Source organism: Lampris incognitus, chromosome 1 (assembly GCF_029633865.1).
Source record: "Lampris incognitus isolate fLamInc1 chromosome 1, fLamInc1.hap2, whole genome shotgun sequence".
Taxonomy (NCBI): Eukaryota; Metazoa; Chordata; class Actinopteri; order Lampriformes; family Lampridae; genus Lampris; species Lampris incognitus.
This window is the reverse complement of record NC_079211.1, coordinates 143,314,216-143,341,021: the sequence shown is the minus strand read 5'-3', so window position 1 is coordinate 143,341,021 and position 26,806 is coordinate 143,314,216. Positions and strand designations below refer to the sequence as shown.

At 45.6% G+C, this 26,806-nt stretch overlaps 1 protein-coding gene across 1 annotated transcript in view; it reads right to left on the bottom strand.

Annotated features, from left to right (window-relative positions):
• Positions 1 to 23,752, bottom strand: part of LOC130112637 (leucine-rich repeat transmembrane neuronal protein 4-like) — a 44,379-nt gene extending 20,627 nt beyond the window's left edge. The window contains 2 exon segments of the mRNA XM_056280091.1: positions 21,586 to 23,138; positions 23,722 to 23,752. Coding sequence (XP_056136066.1) covers positions 21,586 to 23,138; positions 23,722 to 23,752 — 1,584 coding nt within the window.
• Positions 23,753 to 26,806: the final 3,054 nt, after the last annotated feature.

The following is a 26,806-nucleotide window of genomic DNA, read 5'->3' as shown; positions in this document are numbered from 1 at the left end:
ATCATATGGTGTAGTATCGTGTTCAAAACCAGTGTTAAGAAAAAAACACCCCCTCGGGTAATCCCCGATTGTCAATTTTGGTATATTGTGGCGGACACAAGGGGCTGTGCCTCTCACCCAGCAGGGCTGTGAGCCGGGGGCGTGGTTAATGTTCCCGGGCTCTCTGGTGCAGGGTTGTTCCTGTTTCAGTTTGGTTCTGGAGCCGAGGAATAAAGTTCAAACTCGCCTTCGTCTCCTGTGTTTTTCCTCATCCTGCCACAATATCAGTGTTAATGCATTTTCGCATCAGGGCAATATTTTCAACATTGGTGCAATAAGTGTGAGAATTGTACAGTGGTGACCTGAGATAGCTGTCATTCTCTTATTGCTCAGCTTACTTGCCAATTTAGATATGCTGAGATATTCTCCTACAGATATCCATAGATGCTCTTTACTAAAAGTGCACTTTTTTTTAAAGTATGAGAAAAATGCTTCACTCTGCAAAAACGGTGTATGTGTACAGGTCTGATGGTCTTTAAATCCCGCAGAAATATCTTTCCTTGTTTCCGGAATAATTTAATCATTGAGAAATGACTGTAAGAGTATCACGATTTAAGAGTATTTATCTTGTGTTGAGTGAAATTAAAGTCTTTTTTTTTGTGTGGAAAACGGCTTCAGTATGTCGGTCTAATAGTTGCATGATTAAACATAAATTGTTCTTTAGAGGAAGATAGGCTATCTTAAAATCAGTGCAGTTTAATCACAGAAAGCTGAATCGGTTCATCTGGACACGTTGGGACTGAAGAAGTTGCTTAGAAGAGTGATGAAACGTGCCCAGATGAACTGATCCACCTTGCTGTGTTTTCCTTACCTGGATTATTGAGCGTGCATAAAGATGGTGCAATTTAAGTTGTTTCAAGATTTCTGGTCTTTCAGCTAAACAAGCGATACCTTGTTTCAAGAAATCTTACCTAGAAGTAGTAGTAGTAGTAGTTACCTAGTTGAGATATCCTACTGTAGTAGTAGATTATTTTACTAGCTGGGGGCCTAAATAGCATCCGGATGTGGGCCACTTCGGGCAGTGATGCGGCATTGATGGTCTTCTTCTGGCCCTGACAAAATGGATGTGAGCCTGAAGTGGCCCACATGTATCATAGCAAATATGGCCCAAATATGCCAAATCAGATGTGGGCCTTTTTAGGCAAAGATGCGGTGCTCCGGGCAACATGTGATCTGGATGTGACCCTGAAGTGGCCCGTGTGGTAAATGGTGAATATGGCCCAAATATCACAAAACAAATATGGACCACCTTTGGCAAATATGTGGCACATGCGGCATTGCTATGGCTTGGTTCTGGCCCAGATCTGGCAAACAGGAGCGGACAGCCCAGGTGCCATCATTCCATGCGGTATGTGGGCCGGATGAAAGTGTTGGCCGTGGGACGGGTCCGGGCCACAGGAGTTTTGCCATCTGGGGGGGGGGGGGGGGGGTATTAATTGAATGTGCAAAATTTTATCTTGAATTTAACATGGCATTTTTTGCCAAGCCAAACTCCTCATATCCCTGTATGCTTGTGTCGGAGTCTGGACGGTTTCCTTTTATGACCATTAGTGCGTAGTGGCAGGTAGCTGTGTAACATCTTAAACCAACAGTATACCTTACTTTTCCTAACGTAGAGATGCAAAAAAAACAAAAACATACCTTTATTTTTAAACAGTGGGCTCGGGCTGCGTGGAATATACATTTTTAATAAACAAAGTGAGTTAACACTCCATTCCTAATCTGCTACACACGCACCTCACAAACAAAACAATGATGTCATTCCCAGGGGAGGCGCGGTCGCTCTGACTGTCGGCGGTTCTGTGCTGGGCGGGGGGGGGGCGCAATGGCTGATGGGACTGTTAATGTTAGATTTAAAATTGTGTTTTAATGATGTGGCGTTCATGTTGTGGTTACTCCTGTGTTGTTGTTTCGGGGGTTCGACTCAGACTAAGTAGGAGACCGTTTACTGACTAACTGACTGTAGGACCGTGACTGGGACTGATGTCGCCACTTGGGACATGGTGGGGGGGGGGGCTCATTACATTGTTGTCAGTTCTGGTCCGTTCTGGCCGGTGTGAGTAAAAGAGCACTTCTGGGGTCGTGCACGGAAGCTACGATTAAAGAGAGACTTCTGCCTCTCGACTCGCCCTTCCACGCCGGCTCGCCACAATACTTTTCGTTTTCCTTAGCAGCCCCCCCGACTTAAGACATCTCCCCGCGCGCCTGTTTATGACTGTCACTCTCCACATACGACCAAGTTGGCACTTTTCTCACTCGGGACTAATAAGATTGGTCCTGTCATTACAACACGAGATTTAATACTGTACTTAAATGTGGCGCTCAGTGCACACGTGCAAGCTCCTAAATGAATAATTCAGCAGATACATCTTTTATGGCATAACCATGAAGCTTATACCTTTATTCTTTTTTTCCAAACCTTTTAACCACGGAGGAGTTTCAGGGGAATTTAGGTTCATCTTCAATTGAAACAAATACGTAGAATAAATAGTAAATAAATACAATTACCTCGACAATATCTTCAGACATTGCCTTCTGACACAATGCGTTTTCTCTGAATTAACTGGAGACAAATGCAGGCAACTGGAAGGGAGAGTCTAAAAAAAAAATTGCTTTTCACTGTTTTTTGACAAACAACAACTGTTGAGTTTTTCTGCATGAGCAGAGACGGATGATCATTAGAGTTTCAGCTGTGCTGAAACGAACAGCTGGACGTAGCATACTACAACAGGGACCACTTAGTTTTCCATAATGATAATGTTTGCTGTTGCTGCTGTTTATTTAAAACAATTACATTAAAGATACTAACTTGTTTGACAAGACTATTGACCTTCGCCTTGGCTTAAGTGACAAAATCGACCTCATCTGTCAACAACGACACTAAATCCTAAAGCCAAATATGCCTGCCAAACAATACCAGAGAGCCTGACACTTTCCCTTGACTTATCTTGTGTGTGTATGTGTGTGTGTGTGTATATATATATATATATATATATATATATCCTCATTTGTTGAGCACTTTTATCAACACCATTGATGGTTTCCGAAAAAAAACCCCGATATATATACACAGTGCATCCGGAAAGTATTCACACCCCTTCACTTTCCCCACATTTTGTTATGTTACAGCCTTATTCCAAAATGGATTAAATTCCTTTTTTTCTCTCATCAATCTACACACAATACCCCATAATGACAAAGTGGAAAAGGTTTTGTAGAAATTTTTGCAAATTTGTTAAAAATAAAAAACTGAAATATTGCATGTACATAAGAATTCACACCCTTTGCTATGACACTCAAAATTGAGCTCAGGTTCATCCTGTTTCCACTGATCATCCTTGAGATGTTTCTACATCTTGATTGTAGTCCGCCTGTAGTAAATTAAATTGATCGGACATGATTTGGAAAGGCACACACCTGTCTGTATAAGGTCCCACTGTTGACAGTGCATGTCAGAGCAGAAACCAAGCCATGAAGTCAAAGGAATTGTCTGTGGACCTCCGAGACAGGATTGTATCGAGGCACAGATCTGGGGAAGGGTACAAACAAAATTCTACAGCTTTGAAGGTCCCGAAGAGCACAGTGGTCTCCATCATTCGTAAATGGAAGAAGTTTGGATCCACCAGGACTCTTCCTAGAGCTGGCCGCCCAGCCAAACTGAGCAATCGGGGGAGAAGGGCCCTGGTCAGGGAGGTGACCAAGAACCCGATGGTCACTCTGACAGAGCTCCAGCGTTCCTCTGTGGAGATGGGAGAACCTTCCAGAAGGACAACCATCTCTGCAGCGCTCCACCAATCAGGCCTTTATGGTAGAGTGGCCAGACGGAAGCCTCTGTTCAGTAAAAGGCACATGACAGCCCGCTTGGAGTTTGCCAGAAAGCACCTAAAGGACTCTCAGACCATGAGAAACAAGATTTTCTGGTCTGATGAAACCAAGATTGAACTCTTTGGCCTGAATGCCAAACGTCACATCTGGAGGAAACCAGGTACTCTCATCACCTTGCTAATACCATCCCTACAGTGAAGCATGGTGGTGGCAGCGTCATGCTGTGGGGATGTTTTTCAGCGGCAGGAACAGGGAGACTAGTCAGGATCGAGGGAAAGATGGATGGAACAAAGTACAGAGATCCTTGATGAAAACCTGCTCCAGAGCACTCAGGACCTCAGACTGGGGCGAAGGTTTAACTTTCAACACGACAACGACCCTAAGCACACAGCCAAGACAACGAAGGAGTGGCTTCAGGACAAGTCTGTGAATGTCCTTGAGTGGCCCAGCCAGAGCCCAGACTTGAACCCCATTGAACATCTCTGGAAAGACCTGAAAATAGCTGTGCAGCGACGCTCCCCATCTAACCTTACAGAGCTCGAGAGGATCTGCAGAGAAGAATGGGAGAAATACCCCAAATATAGGTGTGCCAAGCTTGTGGCTTCATACCCAAGAAGACTTGAGGCTGTAATCACTGCCAAGGGTGCTTCAACCAAGTACTGAGTAAAGGGTGTGAATACTTATGTACATGCTATATTTCAGTTTTTTATTTTTAATAAATTTGCAAAAATTTCCACAAAACCTTTTTCACTTTGTCATTATGGGGTATTGTATGTAGATTGATGAGAAAAAAAATGAATTTAATCCATTTTGGAATAAGGCTGTAACATAACAAAATGTGGGGAAAGTGAAGGGGTGTGAATACTTTCCGGATGCACTGTATATATATATATACTATATACCATAACTGCTACAGAAAAACTGCTTTTTGGGGGAAAAATACATATATAAGCAGTTTTTCTGTAGCATCTATGGTGTGTGTGTGTGTATATATATGTATATACGTATATAGTATATATGTAAAACTTTGTTACAAGGAACACACAACGGTAGGGAAAGTGCTCAACAAAGGAGCAAAATAATCCAGTGAGTCAAGTAAATTTACTTGACTCACTGGATTTATATATATATATATATATATATATATATGTATATATATGAAAGCAGTTTTTCTGTAGCATCCATGGTTTCTATCTTGACGGCTCACTCCTTCCATGTGAATCATTGCGAATCCCTTCTAGTCTCAGGTTTTGCTGATGTCACATGTATTCGCGCATGTGTGTGTGTGTGTGTGTGTGTGTGTGTGTGTGTGTGTGTGTGTGTGTGTGTGTGTGTGTGTGTGCTCCTGCACGGGCCCATATGCCTGTGATTGCACAGTGTGACAGTGATCTGCAAATGGCAAGCAAGAGTATAATGTAATGCAGGCATCTCGACCTGTTTTGAGAAAAACGTGATAGATTAAAGCACAAGTATAGTAAATCGAGGTTATAGCCGTGCTATGGAGGTACAGGGTATAAAGCACCACAGGGGAGGTTTGTTGTCTACAAAACAGGTCCGTGTCGATCAGTTAGCTCAGAAACTACACCGCGAAGAAAAAAAAAAGTGCTTTGGGTCATAACGAAGCCTTTGAAAAAAAAAAACAGCTGAACAAAGGTCTTTGCAACCTGTCTGAGGACCCCGACTGTGTGAAATGGTTAGAACTTACCCCAGAAAGAAGGGTGTTTCCATGAAAGGAAAAGAAATCCCATAGCTTCACACAGCTCTAATACCTCAGCAGGCTACTCGCTGCTCCATGCCCCCACTTTGATGGAAACTTACTGAGATACCACCACCCCACCCCAAAAAAAAAAAAACAGAAACCCAAAACCAGGCCGGCTTCAGGACTTGCATGGGTTGGGTGATCAATAGCGAGTCCTGATCATCATTTGATGAAATGCCTCTCTTGTTGACTCCGAGGATAATCCGGCCCACTGATTTATCTGTGAACAGAATGCTTTGCGGGGCACGTCATATTGATCCCCCTTTCACTTCCTCCCAGTTTTCCTCCGTCTCTTTGTGCGTTTGCCACTCAAAGCGTTATCTCTTGGCGGGTCGAGAAATCAAGAACACGGTGAAAGCACATCATTGCGGCGAGGGGGCGCGTTTGTATCGCTTGGCGGTAGCCTCGGGGACGTCTGCGGCGCTCTAACTCGCTACAAACCCCTCGCCGCAGGTGCACGCCGCGTCAAACCGCGCCGCAATTAGAGGAACGTTGACGGGTGGGTGATACTACTTTGTTTTAACTCAACAGCCAGGAAGTAAGGAGCATGGCGTGATAACAGCTCTCAGCTGATGAACACGAGGCCTGCCTAACTGACGGCGTTGCTATGGCTGCGTCGTCAGTGGCAACACTTAACGGTCGGATGTTAGAAGTCGACCTCCTCTTAATTGGTTAGGTCCGGATGTCAACACACACTGGCGGTTTGCTTCGACTGACAGGAGTAGTCATGGTCACAGGCCACAGACATTTCCGCTTATTTACGTGTTTGTATTCAACAACACATATAATATATATATATACATGTTATATGTGCGTATGATACGTACGCCGATCAGCCAAAACATTAAAACCACCTGCCTAACATTGTGTAGGTCCCCCTCGTGCCACCGAAACAGCTCTGATCCATCGAGGCGTGGACTCCACAACACCTCTGAAGGTGTCCTCTGGCACCAAGACGTTAGCAGCAGATCCTTTAAGTCCTGTAGGTTGCGAGGTGGGGCCTCCATGGATCACAATAGCTTTTCCGGCACATCCCACGGACGCCTGATTGAATTGAGATCTGGGGAATTTGGGAGGACAAGGCAAGACCTTGGACTCTTTGTCGTGCTCCTCAAACGGTTCCCGAGCAATTTTTTTTTGCAGTGCGGCAGGGCGCATTATCCCGCTGAAAGAGGCCGCGGCCATCAGGGGGGTACCGTTGGTGGGCGGCACGCGTCACAGTAACATCCACATGAATGCCGGGACCCAAGGTTGCCCGGCAGGACATTGCACACAGCGTCACACTGCCGCCGCCGTCTTGTCGTCTCCCCACGGTGCGTCCCGGTGCCATTTCTTCCCCCGGTAAACTACGCACAGGTGCACCACCGTCCACGTGGTGTAAAAGAAAACGTGATTTATTAGACCAGGCCACCTTCTTCCATCGCTCCGTGGTCCAGTTCTGAGGCTTGTGTGCCCATTCTGGGTGCTTCCACAGGGGTCATGGGCACTCCGGCCGGTCTGCGGCTATGCAGCCTCATACACAGCGAGCTGTGATGCACTGTGTTGACACCTGTCCATCATAGCCAGCATTGACTTCTGCAGCAATTTGAGCTACAGTGGCTCTTCTATGGGATGGGGGTGGGGGGGGTACACAATATTAGGCAGGTGGTTTTAATGTTTTGGCTGATCGCCGTACATGCACACATGATATGTACATATACATGTATGCACATATGTCAAGGTGAACTAGGAGGACAGAGTAATATGCAGGCTTTTTTGGCACTGATGTTGGGCTGCCAAATTCTAGAACCAAATTTGGGTTTCTAAAACAGCAAATCTATCAGCGCGTATTATGCGCCAATTAGACGGGCTAAATAAAAATATTCTGGGGGGAAATAAGTAGGACCCATTTGTCTAATCAGAAAAGGGCACGGCGACAGGCAACCCAGCTGAACGACGGACGCAAACAGGGGTGATTGCTTCTCTATCCACCATCTGCGCACGCCACGTCAAATCAAATTAGACACCGACCAGCATCCAGCGAGACGGTCTGTGCGGCACACATGGCCGTGTTTACACAGAAGCGCTGTGCGACAGTGACAACAGTCCATTCCCCGGGTGTGGAATGACTCGATTTTATTTAACGTTTTGATTTACAATTCAAAAACGGAAATCGGCACGCGGGGGAGTGGCACTGCGTCCTGAAATTTCTGCCTTTCCCTTTTACTCTGAGGGCTCTGTCTGTAGACTCCCGTCTACAGGATCACAGTCGCAGGCCCGGCGAAGCCTCCGAGCATCTCGCTCGCTCGCTCGCCCGCCCATGAGTGACACACAACTCCGTCAGATAGCAGCAAAGAAAATCAGCAACTGTTCCCGAGTTACCGCAGCACGATCATTCAGCCAAATTACAATAATTAATTAAAACTATTTATACTACAAATGAAAAAAAAGGGGGGGGGTGCTCAATTTAGTCACGGGCAACTCGGTCCTTGCTACGGAGGATTGGTGGCGTTGCTAATTTCCCTCAAATAAGCCGTTTCGATATTTCATACTGGCAGATATAATTAGAGTCCTGACGGCAATTTTGTCATGTACAATTGCTGTGCGCCAAGTCAACTTTTTTTTTTTTGTTGTTGCTTACAACGTCTTTACCAGTGAATGAGTGCAACACAGCCGGGCCCGCCACGGCATCTCCGTCGAATCAACTTGATAGCCGTAATTAGATGAATCATAATGCAATGAATGACTAAGTAGGCAGTAATTGCTGTGAGCTGATACATTAACGAGGCTGCCGCAAACATAAAGGCGGAGTAAAATGCCTTGACAAATATTTTTACAAGTTACATTATTGCCTCGGTCTGTGCTTTCTGATTTTTCCTAAATTAATGGATAAGGTTTGGTGGGAATCGGGGGAATAGTGGAATTAGGGGGATGTGTCTGCTAGACTTTGGGGATTACTTATTGATGCTATGTGCCTCTTATTGTAATTTCCTTGTAGGGAAATTCTTCTCTGCATGTAACCCATCCTAGCTGTGTAGCTAGGAGCAGTGGGCAGCCGCTGTGCAGCACCCGGGGACCCACTCCAGTTTTTCTTTCCATTGCCTCAGTCAGGGGCACAGACGGGAGTATTAACCCTAACATGCATGTCTTTTTTCATGGTGGGGGAACCGGAGCGCCCGGAGAAAACCCACTGCAGACACAGGGGGAGAACATGCAAACTCCACAGTCCACACAGAGGACGACCTGGGATGACCCCCAAGGTTGGACAACCCCAGGGTTCAAACCCAGGACCTTCTTGCCGTGAGGCGATAGCGCTAACCGCTGCGCCACCGTGCCGCCTGGAATGATGGATTAGTCGATAAATGAGCACAATTTTTCAACAGTTTTTAGAAACAATCGTTAGAAGTGTTCTCCAAATCCCTCCTTCTGGTGAAACAATTCCGTAAAACAATTCCTTCACATTGCCATTAGTAAGAATTTGTGCCTGCCGTGCAAAACACAATTTCCTCCACCTCCACAAATGCATCAGACAGTGTAGCAGATGTATGAGATCTGTATTTGTATTCAGACCCTAAGTTGGAGTTTAGAGAAGTGCTTAAATCAAACGTTTGGTGCTACATCCAAAACACTCAAAAGAGACATTTGCGATATCTCCCCACTTCAAATGTAAAGTTTTTTTTCTTGCTTTTTGCTCCCAGTCAGTGATTAGTGAAGGTGGTTTTTAAATGCATCCCATGCGTTCCTTTTAAAAAGGCACTCGCCATCCAAGAAACTGCTTTCAGTCAATAAACCACTCCTTGAAAATTAGCCTAGAGTATAAATAGAGAAGACTGGCTTTCAAAATATACTTAAGGCAATATAAATTGGTTATCAAAGCTATATTTCCCAATTTGTGATTTCAGTGCTGGAGCATTGAGCGCCATTAACGTGTGAGATGTGGTTTATGGCCACATTGCTTTTCATCTTTGCTGGAATTGGACCGTGTTTATTTTCTAGATCGTCGCTACGCTATCATGAAATATACTACATTGCAAAACGGGCTACGGGCGTTTATTAAATGCTGTGGACTTACGTTATTCCCCCAAGTGGCCTAGTTAATTTTTCTTTAATAAAAAGCCAACTAAATTGATTTGGGCTTTAAGGGAATACTGAGGTCAATGTTTAACTTAAACCGCATATGAGGGAAACACGGTAGAGCATGTGAACCGAGAGAGACAAATATAAAGTGGATATGGAGGTTGAAATCCCAATCGCTTTCATTTATGTATTTATCACCGACAGCCTTATCACACTCCTCAGCGATCTATCACTCCTCGTTTGGTACGCCCTCGGCTACAATGCGGCTGTTTTTAACAAATTTTCAAATGGAAAAATTAGTTTTGCCTTTGAAAAAGCCACCAAGTTGACTTATCACATCCACGAGCTAATGAGGGCAAACATCTACGGTGTAATTTTAGCATACCTTTCATTTAACAGATTTACTCCATCTGCTCTGGGCAGCGAGTATGGCACATAAAAAGGAGAGGTTCTAGGTCTGTTGCAGGTCTGAATCATGGACATCTTGGGTCATAGCTATTTAGGGAAACCCAATTCCCATGCATGAAAAACGTCAAATCAAAGACCTGAGCACCTCTGCGTGCAGCTCTGGTATTACTGTAAATCCCTTTCGTGCAAACATAACGTGGCTCAGAGTCATGGCCCTGGCAGGAACGATGGCCAATGTGTAAATTCAGTAAGGAATTCTTCACAGAGCTATTTTTCCATGTATGTCTTTACATGTACAACCTAATGTTGTGCAAGAAGTGTGAAGGTCACCAGGTTTAGAGATAAAAGCTGTGTGCAAGTTAGCATCCGAGTCATCACAACAATAATTCCTTATTCATGTCCTTGTGTTTGCGTTGCATGGAGCCATCAGAACTTCTTCTGCTCTGTCTTATTTATATAGGTGACCGCTCTGAGTTGTTGATTCAGTTAACAAAACAAGACAGGAGGCAAACAGGAAATGCACGTTCAGATAAATTAGCCCATATTTGCTCACTGAATTACAAACGTTGCTCCATTCCTTCATTTTGATTTTTTTGTGTGTTAATTTTGTGTAATTGCAGTATATTGCAATTCATTTGAATGCAATCAAAAGTCAGAATAATATCTTAACATCAAAAACACATATATAAAAACCAGTACTCTTTACCTTTTATCGGTACTCTTGTAATACTGACTGTGTAATTTCTTGAAAACTGCTGTGAACCAAATTATATTACATACCTATATATAGCTCTATATAACTCTCTCTCTCTCTCTCTCTCTCTCTCTCTCTCTCTCTCTCTCTCTCTCTCTCTCTCTCTCTCTCTCTCTCAATATATATATATATATATATATATATATATATATATATATGTATGTCTGGCAGCTTTTTTCCCCTTTTTTGCTTTTTGTTGTTGTTTTTGTTTTTTGTGTTAATTTTTGCTTTATTTTGTTTTATCTTGTTTGCGTGTGTCTTGAGTATAAAACAGAAAAATTGAAAATAAGATATAAAAAAAAACACACATATTCGTATAACTTCATGTATTAGTTACCTCGGGGCACGTCCCCAGGGCAGTAGAGTACCTTGACTTAGTGTGGTGTGGTAAGCAGTACACACAAGTACGCATAAATTTCCCACCTCTGACGGACGGTATTTTGTAATTCACAAATCACATAAAAAGGCAAAAATTATGCATTACAAGATAATGCATTAGAATTACTATGGGAGGGGGGGGTGATTATTACCCCACGAGCGTCTGCATTTTTATCCCACCCTAAACAAACATGTCAAGGATTTTCCTGATTTATCTCTGTAACAAAAAGAAAAATCTGGCTGAAAGTAGCCAGTGTACTTTGAGTTAACAATGAAATTCCTTAGTTATTTTTCTATCCTATCCAGCTGGTGTTTACTACTGACGTACTGACACACCCACCTGGCCTTTACAGGGTTAATTAACCAGTAGAGTAACAGCCTTTGTTTTTTGTTTTGTTTTTACAAACAAACGGAAGAATGTCTTGCCTGCTTAGCTGGCACATGTGTTACAGTTTTGTAGTCTTGTGCCTAAACTACCAATGCATGTGACACCTGAATTTTGAAAGGGAAAAAAAACACAGTGTTTACCTAGGCTTCTCTCCCGATTGCTGTGGTCCCCCAATAAATTGTTTTACCATCTGCATGGCTGACTCAAATGACCAATTTCACGAGCAAAACTTAATTACTAACCTACACAGAGATCTCTGGTTCTGTTATAGGCACTTTTAAAACAGTGCTCATACTTAAGCACCTCGGAGCAACACAAATGTTGGATGAAAACGAATGTGCCTAATGTTGTTAAACTCGCTGTAGGCGAAAATTTTAAAGGACCATTAATTTTTTAACACAGAATGGATGCCTAGGGGAACATCGGCTGTGACACAGTAAGTACAAATGTACCAATATGAACAAGTAAGAACAACTTAGGTACATGAGTTGGGTCGCACTGACCTTAATTGGCTATAAATGTTTGGCTATTACTCAGCTGAATCTTAAGCGCAAACTGTTATGCTTTCATTATAGTGAAGAAAATAGTTGAAATAACATCCTCCTCACATCCTATACAGTACACATAAGGTCTGCTCAGACCCTAGACACTTTTAAATCTTTGTTAAAGACCTACATCTTCTCGCTGGCATTCAATTCAAGTTGAGCTTGACACCATGATTTTATTATGCAAATATACTTTTCCTCTTGTTTTATTGTTTATATCTTATATTGTTTATTTTATTATGTTTTCTTTACATATATTTTTATATTCATATGTGTCAGTTGTTTTATATTGTATTTTAAGCTTGTGCAGCACTTTGGTTCAACTGTGGTTGTTTTAAATGCGCTATATAAATAAACTTGACTTGACTATAAAAGAGTAGGAACCAGAGGTATTAACAGCAGGGAATGATGTTTTGTGTCCTTGTACAGCCCATTTTATCTCACTATGGTTTGGGTGATCTCACCTTGTTAATGTTAGTAAATGTGGGCCTAGCACAAGAACTGCCTTTGGCTGTGATGGTGTGATTTTAATCTTGTATTATTTTTTTCCTTTTTTTCTAACTTTCTAGTTGCTGTACTTTTGGTAGACAACAACCACTGCAGCTGTTCTATGGGAAGAAGTCGATGGTGCATTTTGCAGGGAAATCATTTGTTTTCAGCACAATATGCCACAGATGAAGCCCGTGGAAAACCATGGAATTGCACAGTGTATGGTGATCATCAAACGGAAATTACGAAGGTAACTATGGTTCTGTGAATTCCTGGATGACTGCCAGTGACAGTTCACAAAGTGGATATGTCTCTTCGCACTCCACACAGGTCGAGATCTTATATAAACAAAGTCATGTGTGTGACGTGTAGGCTACCTGTGTGCCCCAGCTATAAATACTATGTGGTAGCCTATATCTGGCCTCTCGGAATTTTCTCACCCTGAAAGGTTCTGAGTGACCAGCACTCAGAACCTAGAACTTAGGTACATGAGTTGGGTCGCACTGACCTTAATTGGCTAAGGTTCTGAGTGACCAGCACTCAGAACCTTTCAGTCATCCAGAAATTCACAGAACCATAGTTACCTTCATAACTTCCATTCTGTTACATTCCTTCTTGACTGCCAGTGGCAGTAAACAAAGTGGATGAGTCATACCAGCAGTGTCACCAGGAACAATACCCACCTACTTGTCTGTTGTGGACACCAATGGCAGAATAGCTGATGCTAGCATCGATCCAGAGGCCACATTAAGGCGATAGAACCTCGAGAATGTGCAAGGCGCTGTCCAGGACGCCACCGCACAGATCTCCGATAGTGACACCCCCCTTATTGCTGCCCAGAATGTGGCGACACCCCAGGTAGAATGACATCTGAGGGGGCAGGTTTACCTGCTACTTCATAAGCCTATTTAATTGTCTTAACAATCCAGTGGTAGAGCCTTTGTTTAGACAATGTCTGTCCCTTGTTCTTTCTGCAGTAGCAAACAAACAGCTGTTCTGAGCACCTAAAGTGCTGTGTTACCTCAAAGTACAGCCACAATACTCAGACTGGACACAACAAATTGGCCCTCATTCTCCAGGTTGGGTTTAAACGGGGGAGGATCGCATGCCTCCAGTTCTATATTGCCTGATTAATATGGCTGGGGGATAAAACCTTTGGCAGGGAAGTGATATTCGGCTACACTGTCAATCCAGAGCAGTCTGCCTTTCATCAAAGGCACGTAGGACTGATAGAAAGTGCGTGGAGTTCACTCACACTTTTGGCTGTCATAATTGCCAGAAGGAAAGCTGTTTTCATTGAATTATTTCTCAAGGTCACCCCTGCCATAGGCTCAAAAGCTGACTTGCTTAAGGTCTGCAGGACCAGTGGCAGGTCCCACGCTGCAGCACACTTTATCCTGGGGAGTGTCACCTCCTGACACCATGCAGAAACTGCGCCATCCAGCAATGTGCACCATCTGGCCTGCCATCAGTGAGGCCATGGTTTAAAGATATAGCTACCATGTACACCTTCAAGGTTGAGGCAGCCCGGCCAGCATCAAAAAGGTACTGCAAGTTATGCAGTATATCCTGTAAAAGGCAGGAGATTGGGTCTAATCCCCCGTCCCTGCACCATGAAGAAAATGCAGCCCAACAGTTTCCATATACCATCCTTGGGGAAGGAGCTTGTGCACTGCACAGGGGCTCACAAATTGAGGGCTCAAGATCAGTCCAGAGTAACTGATCCCTCTCAATGGCCATAACCAGAGCTGAAGGAGGCTCGGAGATGGATGCCAGACCTTCCCATCCTGGGATAAGAGGTCCATCCTCACTGGGACACAACCAACCAACAGACAGGAGAACCATATCCTCGATAGCCACTTGGGGACCACTAGGAGGACCCTGTGATCCGATAGTCTCACCCTCTGTAGTGTGGGCATTATCAGGGGGATCGGAAGGAATGCATAAAGGAGACCCCTCAGCCAGGTGTTGGCGAGAGCATCTATCTGAAGTGGGGCCCTGGTCTCCATCAACGAAAATTACAAAGGATGATGAGTTGTACACGCCGAGGTGAATAGATCTGCCTGGGCTTCCGCATACCCATCCCACATCATCTGCACTACCTGAGGGTGCAACCTCCATTCCCCAAGGGTCAGCCTCTGGCATGAGGTAATCTGCCAGAGTTCACTCTGCCTGGGAGGTGCATCGCCCTCAAGGAGGCCAGCTGAGGATGAGCCCATTTCCACAGTCTCTGGGCTTCTCTCAGGGACTCCAATGACCTGGTTCCCCCTTGATGGTTGATATAAATTGCCGCTGAGGTGTTGTCTATTTGAATGAGCACGTGTTTGCTATCAAGAAAGGGCAAGAAGTGCTTCAGCGTCAAGTAGACAGTCCAGAGTTCTAGGATATTGATGTGCTACCCTCTCCACCAAGGGCTCCAAACTCCCTGGACTGACCTCCTCTCTCACACCATCCCCCAACCATGAGGTTAGGCATCTCTCGTTACCATCTCCTGCCTCGCTGGGACTGAGCCAAGAGGAACACCGTGCAGCAGAAATGCCCTGTCCCTCTACTTGCTCAAGGACACTATGACACGCTCTCTGGAGGAGCCGGGGATCGAACCAGGAACCTTCCAATACTAGACAACTCACTCTTCCTCCTGAGAGATGCCATCCCCAGGTCTATGGAGTTGAACCACTCTCCTGGAGTGATAGTCTAAAGAACTTTAATTGTACAAAGCATCTGAAATGGGAGGACTTTTAAATGCATGTTCAAGCTCCTCAGTTCCAGTGTATGTCTTTTTTTTTTGGTATTAGGAAATATGTTGAGTAAAACCCGTCACTTTGTGTACATGGGTGTAATACTGTGATGGCCTATTTTTTCAGGAGTGTGGCTAACTCCTGTGATAAATATAGGCCTTCACAGGTTCTGTGACCAAGGTCACCTTGACCCCTGAGGGTGGTGGGGGCCAGCGGTGGAACTGCAACCTGTAACCCTGGGACATTGTTTTCAAAACCCATGCATCTTGAGAATGGGCTGCCCAGTAGTCCAGGTGCTGCTGTGAAAATCTGCCCACTTCTGGACAAAGGCGCTGGCTGTGCCCTTGTACCCAATGGGGCTGGCGAGGTGGAGTCACCTCTGGGATGATGCCAACTGTCTACAGCAACCTGCCTGTTTTGTTGCCAGGGCTGCGGTGGTAGGTCTAGGTCAGAGGTGGGCAATCTTATCCAGAAGGGGCCAGTGGATGTCAAAGGTTTTGTTCCAACCAAGCAGTTACACACCTGATCCCACTAATCAACCAGTAGAGTCTTTGCTGAGGAACTTGATTAGGAGACACAGATGTGTAATTGCTTGGTTGGAACAAAAACCTTCACCCACACTGGCCCTTTCTGGATAAGATTGTCCACCCCTGGCCTAGGTGATGTACACATTGTAGGTCCTATGTGCCACGTTTCCTGGAGCGCCGAGTTGGGGGTCCCATGCCCCCTACCCCGATGACCCCAGGCCTCTGAAGCCCAACTTGACTGCGTCCTGCGCGCCAATGATCTTTTTGCCTGAACAACTGGCCAGGCACAACAGGAAACTTTGGCAGTGTTTTCCTACAATCCTGAGACTTAGGTACCTGTGCAAGCAACACTTGATGTGTCACAACAAGGGTGGACATCAAGCGGCCAATTTCTCTGGACATCAAACCAAAGGCCTGAAGTGTTGCGTCATTTTTGTCACCCAACTCTCTCCTTTAATGTTCTGGCTGTAACATTTATATGGATCTGCCCAGCGGTGCTTTGGCTCTTCACAAAAAGGTAGGTGGGGGTAGAACTTCAGAGGACGGGAATGCAGGAGCCCGTTGAAAGAACCAGTTGCCCACAAGTTGATTCGCCGGTGCGTCATCCAGTCTAACATTAGCCAAGGCTGCACGCAGTGTTGCTTGCAGTGGACAGGGCCCCTCCTCCCCCTCAGTGCTCCTTGAGATCCTGAGGGAAGTCTCTGAGCCATCTTTAGCCTCTACACTTGCAGGCTCAGCTCCCCGAAATGACAGTTCAGGGGAAGGATCCTCCCTGGGGCTAAATGCACCTCCACGGGCCTGAAACAGAGTTTGAAATGTTTGTTGACCCCATCCCCTCCTGAATCCCAGGCAACCACCTGAGGGGTGGGTGGGGAAGGCAGAGCCCACACCAACGCTTAGAGCTGTCCTATTTCTGCTTGTAAAGCCTCCATCACCTGGTGAAGGGGAGCTTATTCCTTCACCTTTTAACATCCTGGGCCACTGCACTCTTCATGTGGCCTGCCTCTGCACTTCTCCCACTGACTGTGGGAACCAGAACTTCTATGAGTGAGCCCAGAGGGTGGAAGGTCATCTCCAAACAGGAGGTCTTCCACCCGATGCAGCCTTTCCTTTCTCACCAAGAGTGGCAAAATGCTGCAGTTAATGCATGGGTCAGACAGAGCTTCCCTAAAATGACCGACACCCAAACACTTGGCACACAACTCATTGCCATCCTCAACCTGAAGCTGAGCTCCACAAGGGGCACATGCCAGCATTGTATAAATTCAAATACGGGTCAGGCTAGGATATCTGAGCGAGAACTGTGATTAGGGCACAGGATGCAAATCAGAATCTCTTGCAGACTTACACTCACCGGCCACTTTATTAGGCACACCTGTCCAACTGCTCGTTAACGCAAATTTCTAATCAGCCAATCACATGGCAGCAACTCAATGCATTTAGGCATGTAGACATGGTCAAGACGATCTGCTGCAGTTCAAACCGAGCATCAGAATGGGGAAGAAAGGTGATTTAAGTGACTTTGAACGTGGCATGGTTGTTGGTGCCAGACGGGCTGGTCTGAGTATTTCAGAAACTGCTGATCTACTGGGATTTTCACGCACAACCATCTCTAGGGTTTACAGAGAATGGTCCGAAAAAGAGAAAATATCCAGTGAGCGGCAGTTCTGTGGGCGAAAATGCCTTGTTGATGCCAGAGGTCAGAGGAGAATGGCCAGACTGGTTCGAGCTGATAGAAAGGCAACAGTAACTCAAATAACCACTCATTACAACCGAGGTATGCAGAAGAGCATCTCTGAACGCACAACACGTCGAACCTTGAGGCAGATGGGCTACAGCAGCAGAAGACCACACCGGGTGCCACTCCTGTCAGCTAAGAACAGGAAACTGAGGCTACAATTCGCACAGGCTCACCAAAATTGGACAATAGAAGATTGGAAAAACGTTGCCTGATCTGATGAGTCTCGATTTCTGCTGCGACATTCGGATGGTAGGGTCAGAATTTGGCGTCAACAACATGAAAGCATGGATCCATCCTGCCTTGTATCAACGGTTCAGGCTGGTGGTGGTGGTGTAATGGTGTGGGGGATATTTTCTTGGCACACTTTGGGCCCCTTAGTACCAATTGAGCATCGTGTCAACACCACAGCTTACCTGAGTATTGTTGCTGACCATGTCCATCCCTTTATGACCACAGTGTTCCCATCTTCTGATGGCTACTTCCAGCAGGATAACGCGCCATGTCATAAAGCTCGAATCATCTCAGACTGGTTTCTTGAACATGACAATGAGTTCACTGTACTCAAATGGCCTCCACAGTCACCAGATCTCAATCCAATAGAGCACCTTTGGGATGTGGTGGACCGGGAGATTCGCATCATAGATGTGCAGCCGACAAATCTGCAGCAACTGCGTGATGCTATCATGTCAATATGGACCAAACTCTCTGAGGAATTTTTCCAGTACCTTGTTGAATCTATGCCACGAAGGATTAAGGCAGTTCTGAAGGCAAAAGGGGGTCCAACCCGGTACTGGCAAGGTGTACCTAATAAAGTGGCCAGTGAGTGTATATCACAACTGCAACCAGACAAACAAGTGGCTAGCCAGTTAGGCTAATCCGGCCTGGGGAGCGTGTCTTTGTTCCCTCAGCGCTATGTTCCCTCAACCCTATTTCACTGAACTTGCCTAAACTTAACCTAACCTACCTTAACTTGACTTAACCTCAACCTCTCCCTAACCCTAACCTTAACTCAATGCTTACCTTAACCTAACAATAACCAATAGCGAACCTATTCGATAGTTAATCCACAGGGCTGAGGGAACATAGGACTGACCCCCTCAGCCTGCTGTTAGCCTGTTCATTTGAATTGCGTGTGTGGCCAGGTAATCCAGCACAGAACTGTGGCTGGCCACAGAACGTGATTGGAACCTCCAACAATATCTCAGCAGCTCGCTAAAGACCAATTGTAGACTCCAAGCTAGGCTAGGAAAACCAGAGAGCTGTGGGATAACCGCTGCACGCGACTGGAACATCTAGCATTTGGAGGAATCAACTAGCACAACAAATGTTTAAGACAGTTAGTGTAGCTGGTGAGAGAACCAGCAAAAGACAAGGACACTCGAAAACCTCCAGATGGAAAAGAATGAGAGGTAGGATAGCTTGCCAACCACAGGACATAAAATTGCACTCTGAAAAAGAGTCACAGGCAGGATGTCAAACACCAAATAACACAGAATGTGCTCACCTCCCTTGGACCTGTAAGTAAAATACATCACTGAAACACAGATCTACGGGGCAATTAACCCGTGAAGAAGGTCAGGCTAACAGCGAGATGATCAAAGATGCCGGATGTAGTAGGCTACCACGCGATATTTATAGCTGAGACATGCAGATAGCCTACATGTCACACATGTGACTGTTTATACAAGACCTCAACCTGTGTGGAGCGCGAGGAGACACATTCACTTTGTTTACTGCCACTGGCAATCAGGAAGGAATAGAACAACTTTATACTCAAGGGACTTAGCTTGCAGGTTCATAGCCAACCATCTGAAGTTTGAAGAAAATCTAAAAATAAGTATTTTACTACAGTTCAACTGGTCTAGGCATGGGTTAAAGATTACAGGTTGCGTGGCAAATTGTTTTAAGTAGTTGCTTTCTTGTATAAATAAAATAATGAGCTCTCTCTCTTCATTTTTTCCTAGATTCCCCACTGAGTGCTTTTCAGTTTAGCAAAAATGCTCGCACATGTATCAAAGGATGTGCTACCCAGTCTATATTATGATGCAAATAGCCTTTGACAATACAAATCATAGGCTTTTTGTACTGCAATATAGTGAATATTGAACCCTGTAGTTACATGTCTGGTAAACAGAGTACTCTATTTGATCAAAACTGTTTTGATTTTGCCAAATAATATTGCATTTCATAGCATCCTGAAAGAGTGATTTTAATCTAAATGCACCTGAATTTGCTAAAGGTTTGGGAAGTTGTTATTCCTTACTCTTGGAAGATATCTCCTACCGTACTATGTGCTCTACTTGGCATAATGCTGTTTTACCAAATGTAACACACAAAAAAACTATGACAAATTTAACAGTTCAGGATGCTCCTTTTAGCTGCAAGGAGGTGAGGAATAGCTGTGCTGAGAAAAGCCTCGGCTCCCTACTTCTGGAGGGCTATTAGTTATTCTTGCTAGAAGCCCCATTAGGTCTGCCCTTTAATGCTCCATGCCACATTTCCACATGAAAGCTACAGACTGCCTTACCCCAAACTGCCCCTGTATTTTCCCAAGTCTTATAAAGTGCTGATTTTGCTACCTGTACACTTAATATTGTGCGTGTCTTCCCCCGCCATTGGCTTCTAAATTACATCCATGTTACATGCAGAGAACATCACAAGGATAGAAATGGTGCTACAGTGTTTTATGGCACAGGGGTTGCCAGTTTCTGAAAACAAATTCTAGACTCTGGAAAATGATTTGCATGGGATCGATCTTGCTATGTAGGATATGGGAAATGAGTGTGAGTCAGCATGAGATAAAACTTGTCTGAACTGTACTGACGGATGCAGTGGAGGATTGAGATGTCTGATGTACTCCACGGTGAGGATGTGTTTAATCCACGAAAAAGCGCACAACGACAGGGGGGACATAAAATTCGATGACACTACATGCTTCCCACCATCGTATGTCCTGTTAATCACACTCTACCACACTGCCTAATTAAAAGCGAGACCACACAGGCAAAGCATTAGGGGGAAAAGAGTGCACAGGCAAAGAAAGTCCTAATTAAGCGTCAGCAAATTGATTAAACTTTCACTCAGACTTTCCGTCTCACTGTCTTGATGCCGTATAGTAGTTCAGAGTCAGCCACTGAAATGACTCCATCTTAGCGATGAGAATTTTATATGCACACTTTTGGATGAGAATTCGAATCTAGATAACAGTTGCTTTATCTTTCTAGGGTCAAAATTATTATTAAATTATTGCAGCCTTTTCAAAAACCATGACAGGAATCTCGGCCAAATGCATAGTTTATCTTGTTTGGCCCCCAGGCCTTTGTGATGGTCTTCAAAATGTGCTTGGGCATTCGTACCTTGTTGGTTGACCCAGCGAAGAAAAAAACAGAATAAAACAAATTTAAAAATGATTTGCTTGGTGGTAGAAAGAGAGACCAGCATTTAGAATAAGCTAGTATCATTAGAAACAACAATATGTGTAATACAGCAGCAAAGTAAGTGCCAACTTGACTCATGTATTTATCATTAATAAAGCACTAGACGTTGCCTGCTGTTGTAGCAAACGTGGGAAAGGAGAGGACCTCCTGCATAGTGGCTTGATCCAATTATTTTTCATCATTCTACTGGACTGCAAGCGATTTATGAATAAATAATTGAAAATGCCTGAAAATGCATCAATCCCTTTATGAGCAGTCCTTCCGAGGGACCAAGAAATGGGGTAGCATTTAATATTAGTTTTGCACTGTAGTCCTTTGCTTGCATCCCAGAAAGTAAAAAATCTATGATTCAACAAACAAGCCACGTTGCAGTGTCCTTCATTTCCCAAAACAAAAACAAACCAGAAAAGAGAAAATTTGAATTTTTCTCAACATACTTTTAGAAAATTTACCTCTCGTGCCTCGCAGTGGAAATGGGTTTTTGGAGGGCAACGGTCATACCTCGCATTCTCTGGAGCCTGAGATAGTGTATGTGTAAGGTCCTGTCCCATTAACCAGCACATCCATAGTCTCTGAGTGTGTAGGCTTGTAGTCCACATAATATTCTTGCAGTGGTGAATTAAAAGAGCGCTCAGTTTCTCGCGCCTTTTTCTGCCGCTTTTTAACCATCGAGCGCTGCTGAAGCTGCTTGATGCTGCTGGGGTAGCGTTTCCATGATACGTAGATAACCAGCAAAATAATGGCTACAGATAATAGGAGAGCCACACTACCGGCTATTATCTTATGAAATGACACATACTCGGTGTCTGGCAAAGGGATTGTGGGGGAGACTTCTGAAAGAGTTGGGGAAGCTGTCCGGTTCCAGATCTGCTTTTTATCTACCATGGGCTGTGTGGGCAGAGGTGGCAGCTCAGGTGGTGATGGAGTAGCAGCGGTGGGTCTAGTTGAGGCTGTCAGGGCTTTAGTTGATGTGGGTGTTGCTATACATATATTAGAAGTCTCAACCACGTCAATTACTTTCTCTCCCTGTGCCTCCTTGGGGCCTGAGCATATCATCGTAGACTCCTTGTTGCCCTTGAAGGCCCTCAGCCAGTCTACCAGGGGACATATGCTCGGGTTACAGTACCACACATTACCGGCCAGACTGATGGTTGTGAGGGAGATCCATGCTGCCACCGTCTGCTGAGACACATTGCTGAGTTTATTGGAGTCCAAGTTGAGTGTCTGCAGATTAGGAAGGCATTGGAATGTACTAGCATCCAAGACTTGGAGTTCATTTCCTGAGAGGTCCAGCTTTTGCAAGGAGGTCCACATCCACGGCAAGCCCTGGGTTATAGATTTGATACGGTTCCATTGCAAGTAGAGTGCCCTCAGGTTCATCAGGCGGGGAAAGTGAGCAAAATTTATCTTTGAAAACTGGTTGTGCTCCAAATGAAGCTCCACGAGCTTTAAGAGTCCAGCAAAGGCATTACGTGTAAGGCTACGTAGCCTGTTGTAGCCAATATCAAGGAACTCCAGATTGCGACAATCCAGGAAAACTCGCATTGGTACAGTTTTCAAGGAATTGGACCTCAAATGAAGACTGAGTAATTTTCGTAGTCCCTGGAACTGATTAACCTGTAGGGCCTGCAATTTATTGTAGGAGAGGTCGAGATTACGCAAATTCGGGACATCGTGGAAAGTGTTGTTCTTTAGCTGTGTAATCTTGTTAGAGCTGAGAATCAATTCTTTGAGCCTCCGTATCCCATGGAACGCTTGGCCATCCACAGAATTAATGTAATTATGGTCAAGATACAACCAAACCAGTTGACTGAGGCCTGAAAACTGTCGGGCTCTGAGGTTGACCAGGCTGTTGTAACGCAGGGAGAGGCCCTGTGTTCCCACGGAAACATTATTTGGCACATCACGAAAGGCATTGGACTCGCAGTATATAATTTTCCCATCACATCTACAGCTCTGAGGGCAGGGACGTTCGCGGACGCCACTTGGAGCAGCCACCAGCCAGGCTGGCACCAATACTGTGATAACAAGCCATTTGAAAAGCGAGGAGAGTCCTGCAGACACAGAAGAAAAAAAGAAGTGAAAGACTCGTCAAAGAGGGAAAACAGCATCGTGTCAATCACACACGCCTGTGGCGTGTATGGGGAGAACAGAACAGAGTAGAAATCATCACTGGGGCAGAATTAACCTTACGGTGTTCTAAGGTTGCTGCATACGTTGAGAGAGTTCAGTATTAGCAGAGTAGGCGTCCCTATTCGTTTAGACCGCATGCAAGTTTACAGCTACACTTCAGCAGCACCAGACAGCACCGCTGCTGGATAACCAGAATCCATCGAACGAGATCTGCTGAACAGTTGACAAAAGACAAACCCCTGTCGGACCCTCTCGTCCACTATCGTCGGCCACTAGCCGCTTATGGGGGGTGGGGGGGTCAAAAGAACCAGCAACGTTTGCTTTTAAAGTGAATGCCCGTTCATCACCCCCCCCCCCGTTTCACTAGACGTGATCCGACGAGATGGGCTCGGTACCGGCGCCAAGACTTTCCAGTAACTGACGACAACATGTGCGAGCGTTTAGAAGGTTGAAAGTGCCCCCCCACCCCACCCCCGAGGGAATGACGCGTGTGGAAAAGCCTACCCATGTTTGCTGCGCGTCGACTCCTCCACATGTTCAGACGTGTCCGTTGTCCGCGTCCCGAGTCCACATGGTGAGATGCGCCCTGCGTGAAGTCCAGACCAGCCGGGGAAGGTGGCGTACCCAGGCCGCGAGGACTGACGCGGAGGGAAAAGAGAAGCACGCGCGCGAAGAAAAAAAAACACGCGCACGCGCGCGCCTCTTCCCGCTTTGCGCACACCTGTCGGGAGAATTTGAGCGGCGCGAGCGGCGGCGTGTGAATCTTAACGATAGTTTTTGTCCTAAACCGTCAACCAACCAACCAGCAGCCGCCGCCGACGGACGCGCTCAGACCGGCGAGGCTCCTCTTGGCTTGAACTGCGCGGAGAAATCCACATTCACCAATTGTTGAATTACATTAAAAAAAAAACAAAAAAAAAAACAACAACAATAATAATAATAATAAAAAACGACGCTCGTGATCGGATTATTAATAGTGAAATAAAAAGCCGGGAATAACGGTGTCCTGAAGTGATGACGGCTGTATTCCGCTTCAGATGTGTGTAAAGAGGGAGAGAGGGAGAGAGGGGGGAGAGAGAGGGGGGGAGAGAGACAGAGAGAGAGAGGGGGGGAGACAGAGAGGGGGGGAGAGGGGGGGGGAGACAGAGAGAGAGAGAGAGGGGGGGGGGAGACAGAGAGGGGGGGAGACAGAGAGAGAGAGAGAGAGAGAGAGAGAGAGAGAGAGAGAGAGAGAGAGAGAGAGAGAGAGGGGGGGGGGGGGAGAGAGAGATAGCGAGAGAGAGAGAGAGGGGGGAGAGAGAGAGAGAGAGAGAGAGCCGTCTGTTGTGAATTAGACCATCAGCATCAAGAATAAGTCGGTTGTCTTTTGGCAGCAGGGACGACGTTGGCTGGCGTAGGACTGCACAGAAAGTGGTTCTAGGACTTGAGATGCCCCCTCCTGGTCAAGCTCTGCCTGGCTTCTACCGTCGCCGCCATTCCTCGTCCTCGCGGACAGCTGACATATTAACTGAACTGATTTGTATGTTTGATGTATATTTGCTCAATTGGATAATTAGGTTATTCAGTCTGTCCTTCATTCTTTCTTTTTCCGTCTGTCTGTCTGTCTTGCTTGCTTTATTTCTTCCCCCGAAATTAACACAAGTTAATTTCACTTAATGAACAATACAAATGTCCAGTATTGATGTTAATGATAATAATAATAATATATTTTATTTATACAGCGCTTTCTCATACTATTCAAAGATGCTTTACATGTGATGAAATAAACACAAAGGCAACACACCAAAAGCACAAAACACACGTGTTGCTATTTAAATCACATGTCAGACGTAACACAGCATCAAAACAAGACAGGGACGCTAACAAAAGAACACTGCAGGCACACGGACGCACACATATTCACGCATGCACACACATGCGCGCGCACGCACTCCGTCACGCACGTGCGCGCTCACACGCATGCACACATGCTCACACGTGCACACCGTCACGCACGAGCGCAATCACACGCGCACATACACAGACACATGCACACATACGAACACACACACTCACGCTTACACATACACACACACTCATGAATGCATGCACGCACGCGCGCATATGCACACGCACGCACGTGCACACACTCACGCACATATGCGCATACAAAAACACGCACGCACGCGCGCAACAGGACATGCACACACACACAAACACACACACACAGAGCTGACCTTCAGCATCTTTCAATGAAATGAACAAACTTGTGTAGAAGAAACAACATAAATTCCAGCTAAGTGACCCGGTGTCGAGTTCCAGACCCACACAAAAAACAAAACAGAACAAAACAAAACAGGGATTTAATCCGGTAGTTATAAAAAAAGAGCAGATCCCGGGCCTGCACGATGAAAAGTCCCCATCTCTTACTGAAATTCTGCGGGTAATTCTGACTGCTTCTTATCTGACATAAGGAAATATACCGCTGTGATGCCGGACAGGTGGGACGCTGGGCCGGGTGACTTCCATTTGGAGCAAAATAAGATGCTGAGCGGGAAGAGCGGGAAGGGCACGAGGCCCAGTTTACAGACTTGAGAAAGGGAAACGCCGGCTTTGGGCTCAAACGGAAGCCCGTAGGTACTTCAGATGTGGTCTCAGACCGTCGAGACTTAACATACGCAGATGTACACGACAAAAACATGTGCGTCAGCCTCGCGGAAGAGCTCTCCTCGCCGCCATTCGTGTTCGCGGCAACACTCGGGACGTAAGAAGTGGGGAACGGAAACGGGTTAGCGTGCTCGGATCGCGACCTTATCACATATTTAGTTGCACGCGTTTGTTAAAGCTGAATCAACATTAATTTTAAAAAGGACTCGGCTCTCGTGCCCTCGCTACCCTGCACACTCTCGCCGGTTTGTGTCATCAGTAAGCAAAGGCAGGTTGTCGGAGTCGCGATTCGTGGTTTTCGCTCGTAATGGGCCCTTTCAGCCTGTGCACTCGCAGAGCCCCGCTACTGCTCGCCGTGGACCTTTGCTACCATTCGAGCTGAAATCGCAGTGGGTCTGTTAGAAAGGAGCGGCCGAGTGCAGAGGGGGAAATAGTGCAACACCATTAACTTGTTAAGTCCCATTATGAGACTCGGGGCAACTTAACTCGTAACTGCCTCGCCTGAAACTCCTGCCCCCGAGTAATTTTCACAACACGGCTGCAAATACGAGGCTTTTGAAGCCACGTCGCTCGTGTTATTATGACTTCCACACTCAAATACAGTGTGCATTAAGGGACAGGCTGTTTTGACATTGTAGTTCATCCTTATCTGACAAAGCATAAATGTACCGCATATGGACCTGTTTCATTAATGTGTGTTGATGCTCGCCCAATGTTGTCTATGCTTTTAAAACATCCATCCATCCATTCTCCGAACCACTTATCCTACTCAGGGTCATGGGGTTGCTGGAGCCAGGCCATCACACACAAACATTCACACCGAGGGACAATTCAGTACGGCCGACTCACCTGACCTGCATGTCTCTGGACTGTGGGAGGAAACCGGAGCCCCCGGAGGAAACCCACGCAGACACGGGGAGAACAGGCAAACTCCACACAGAGG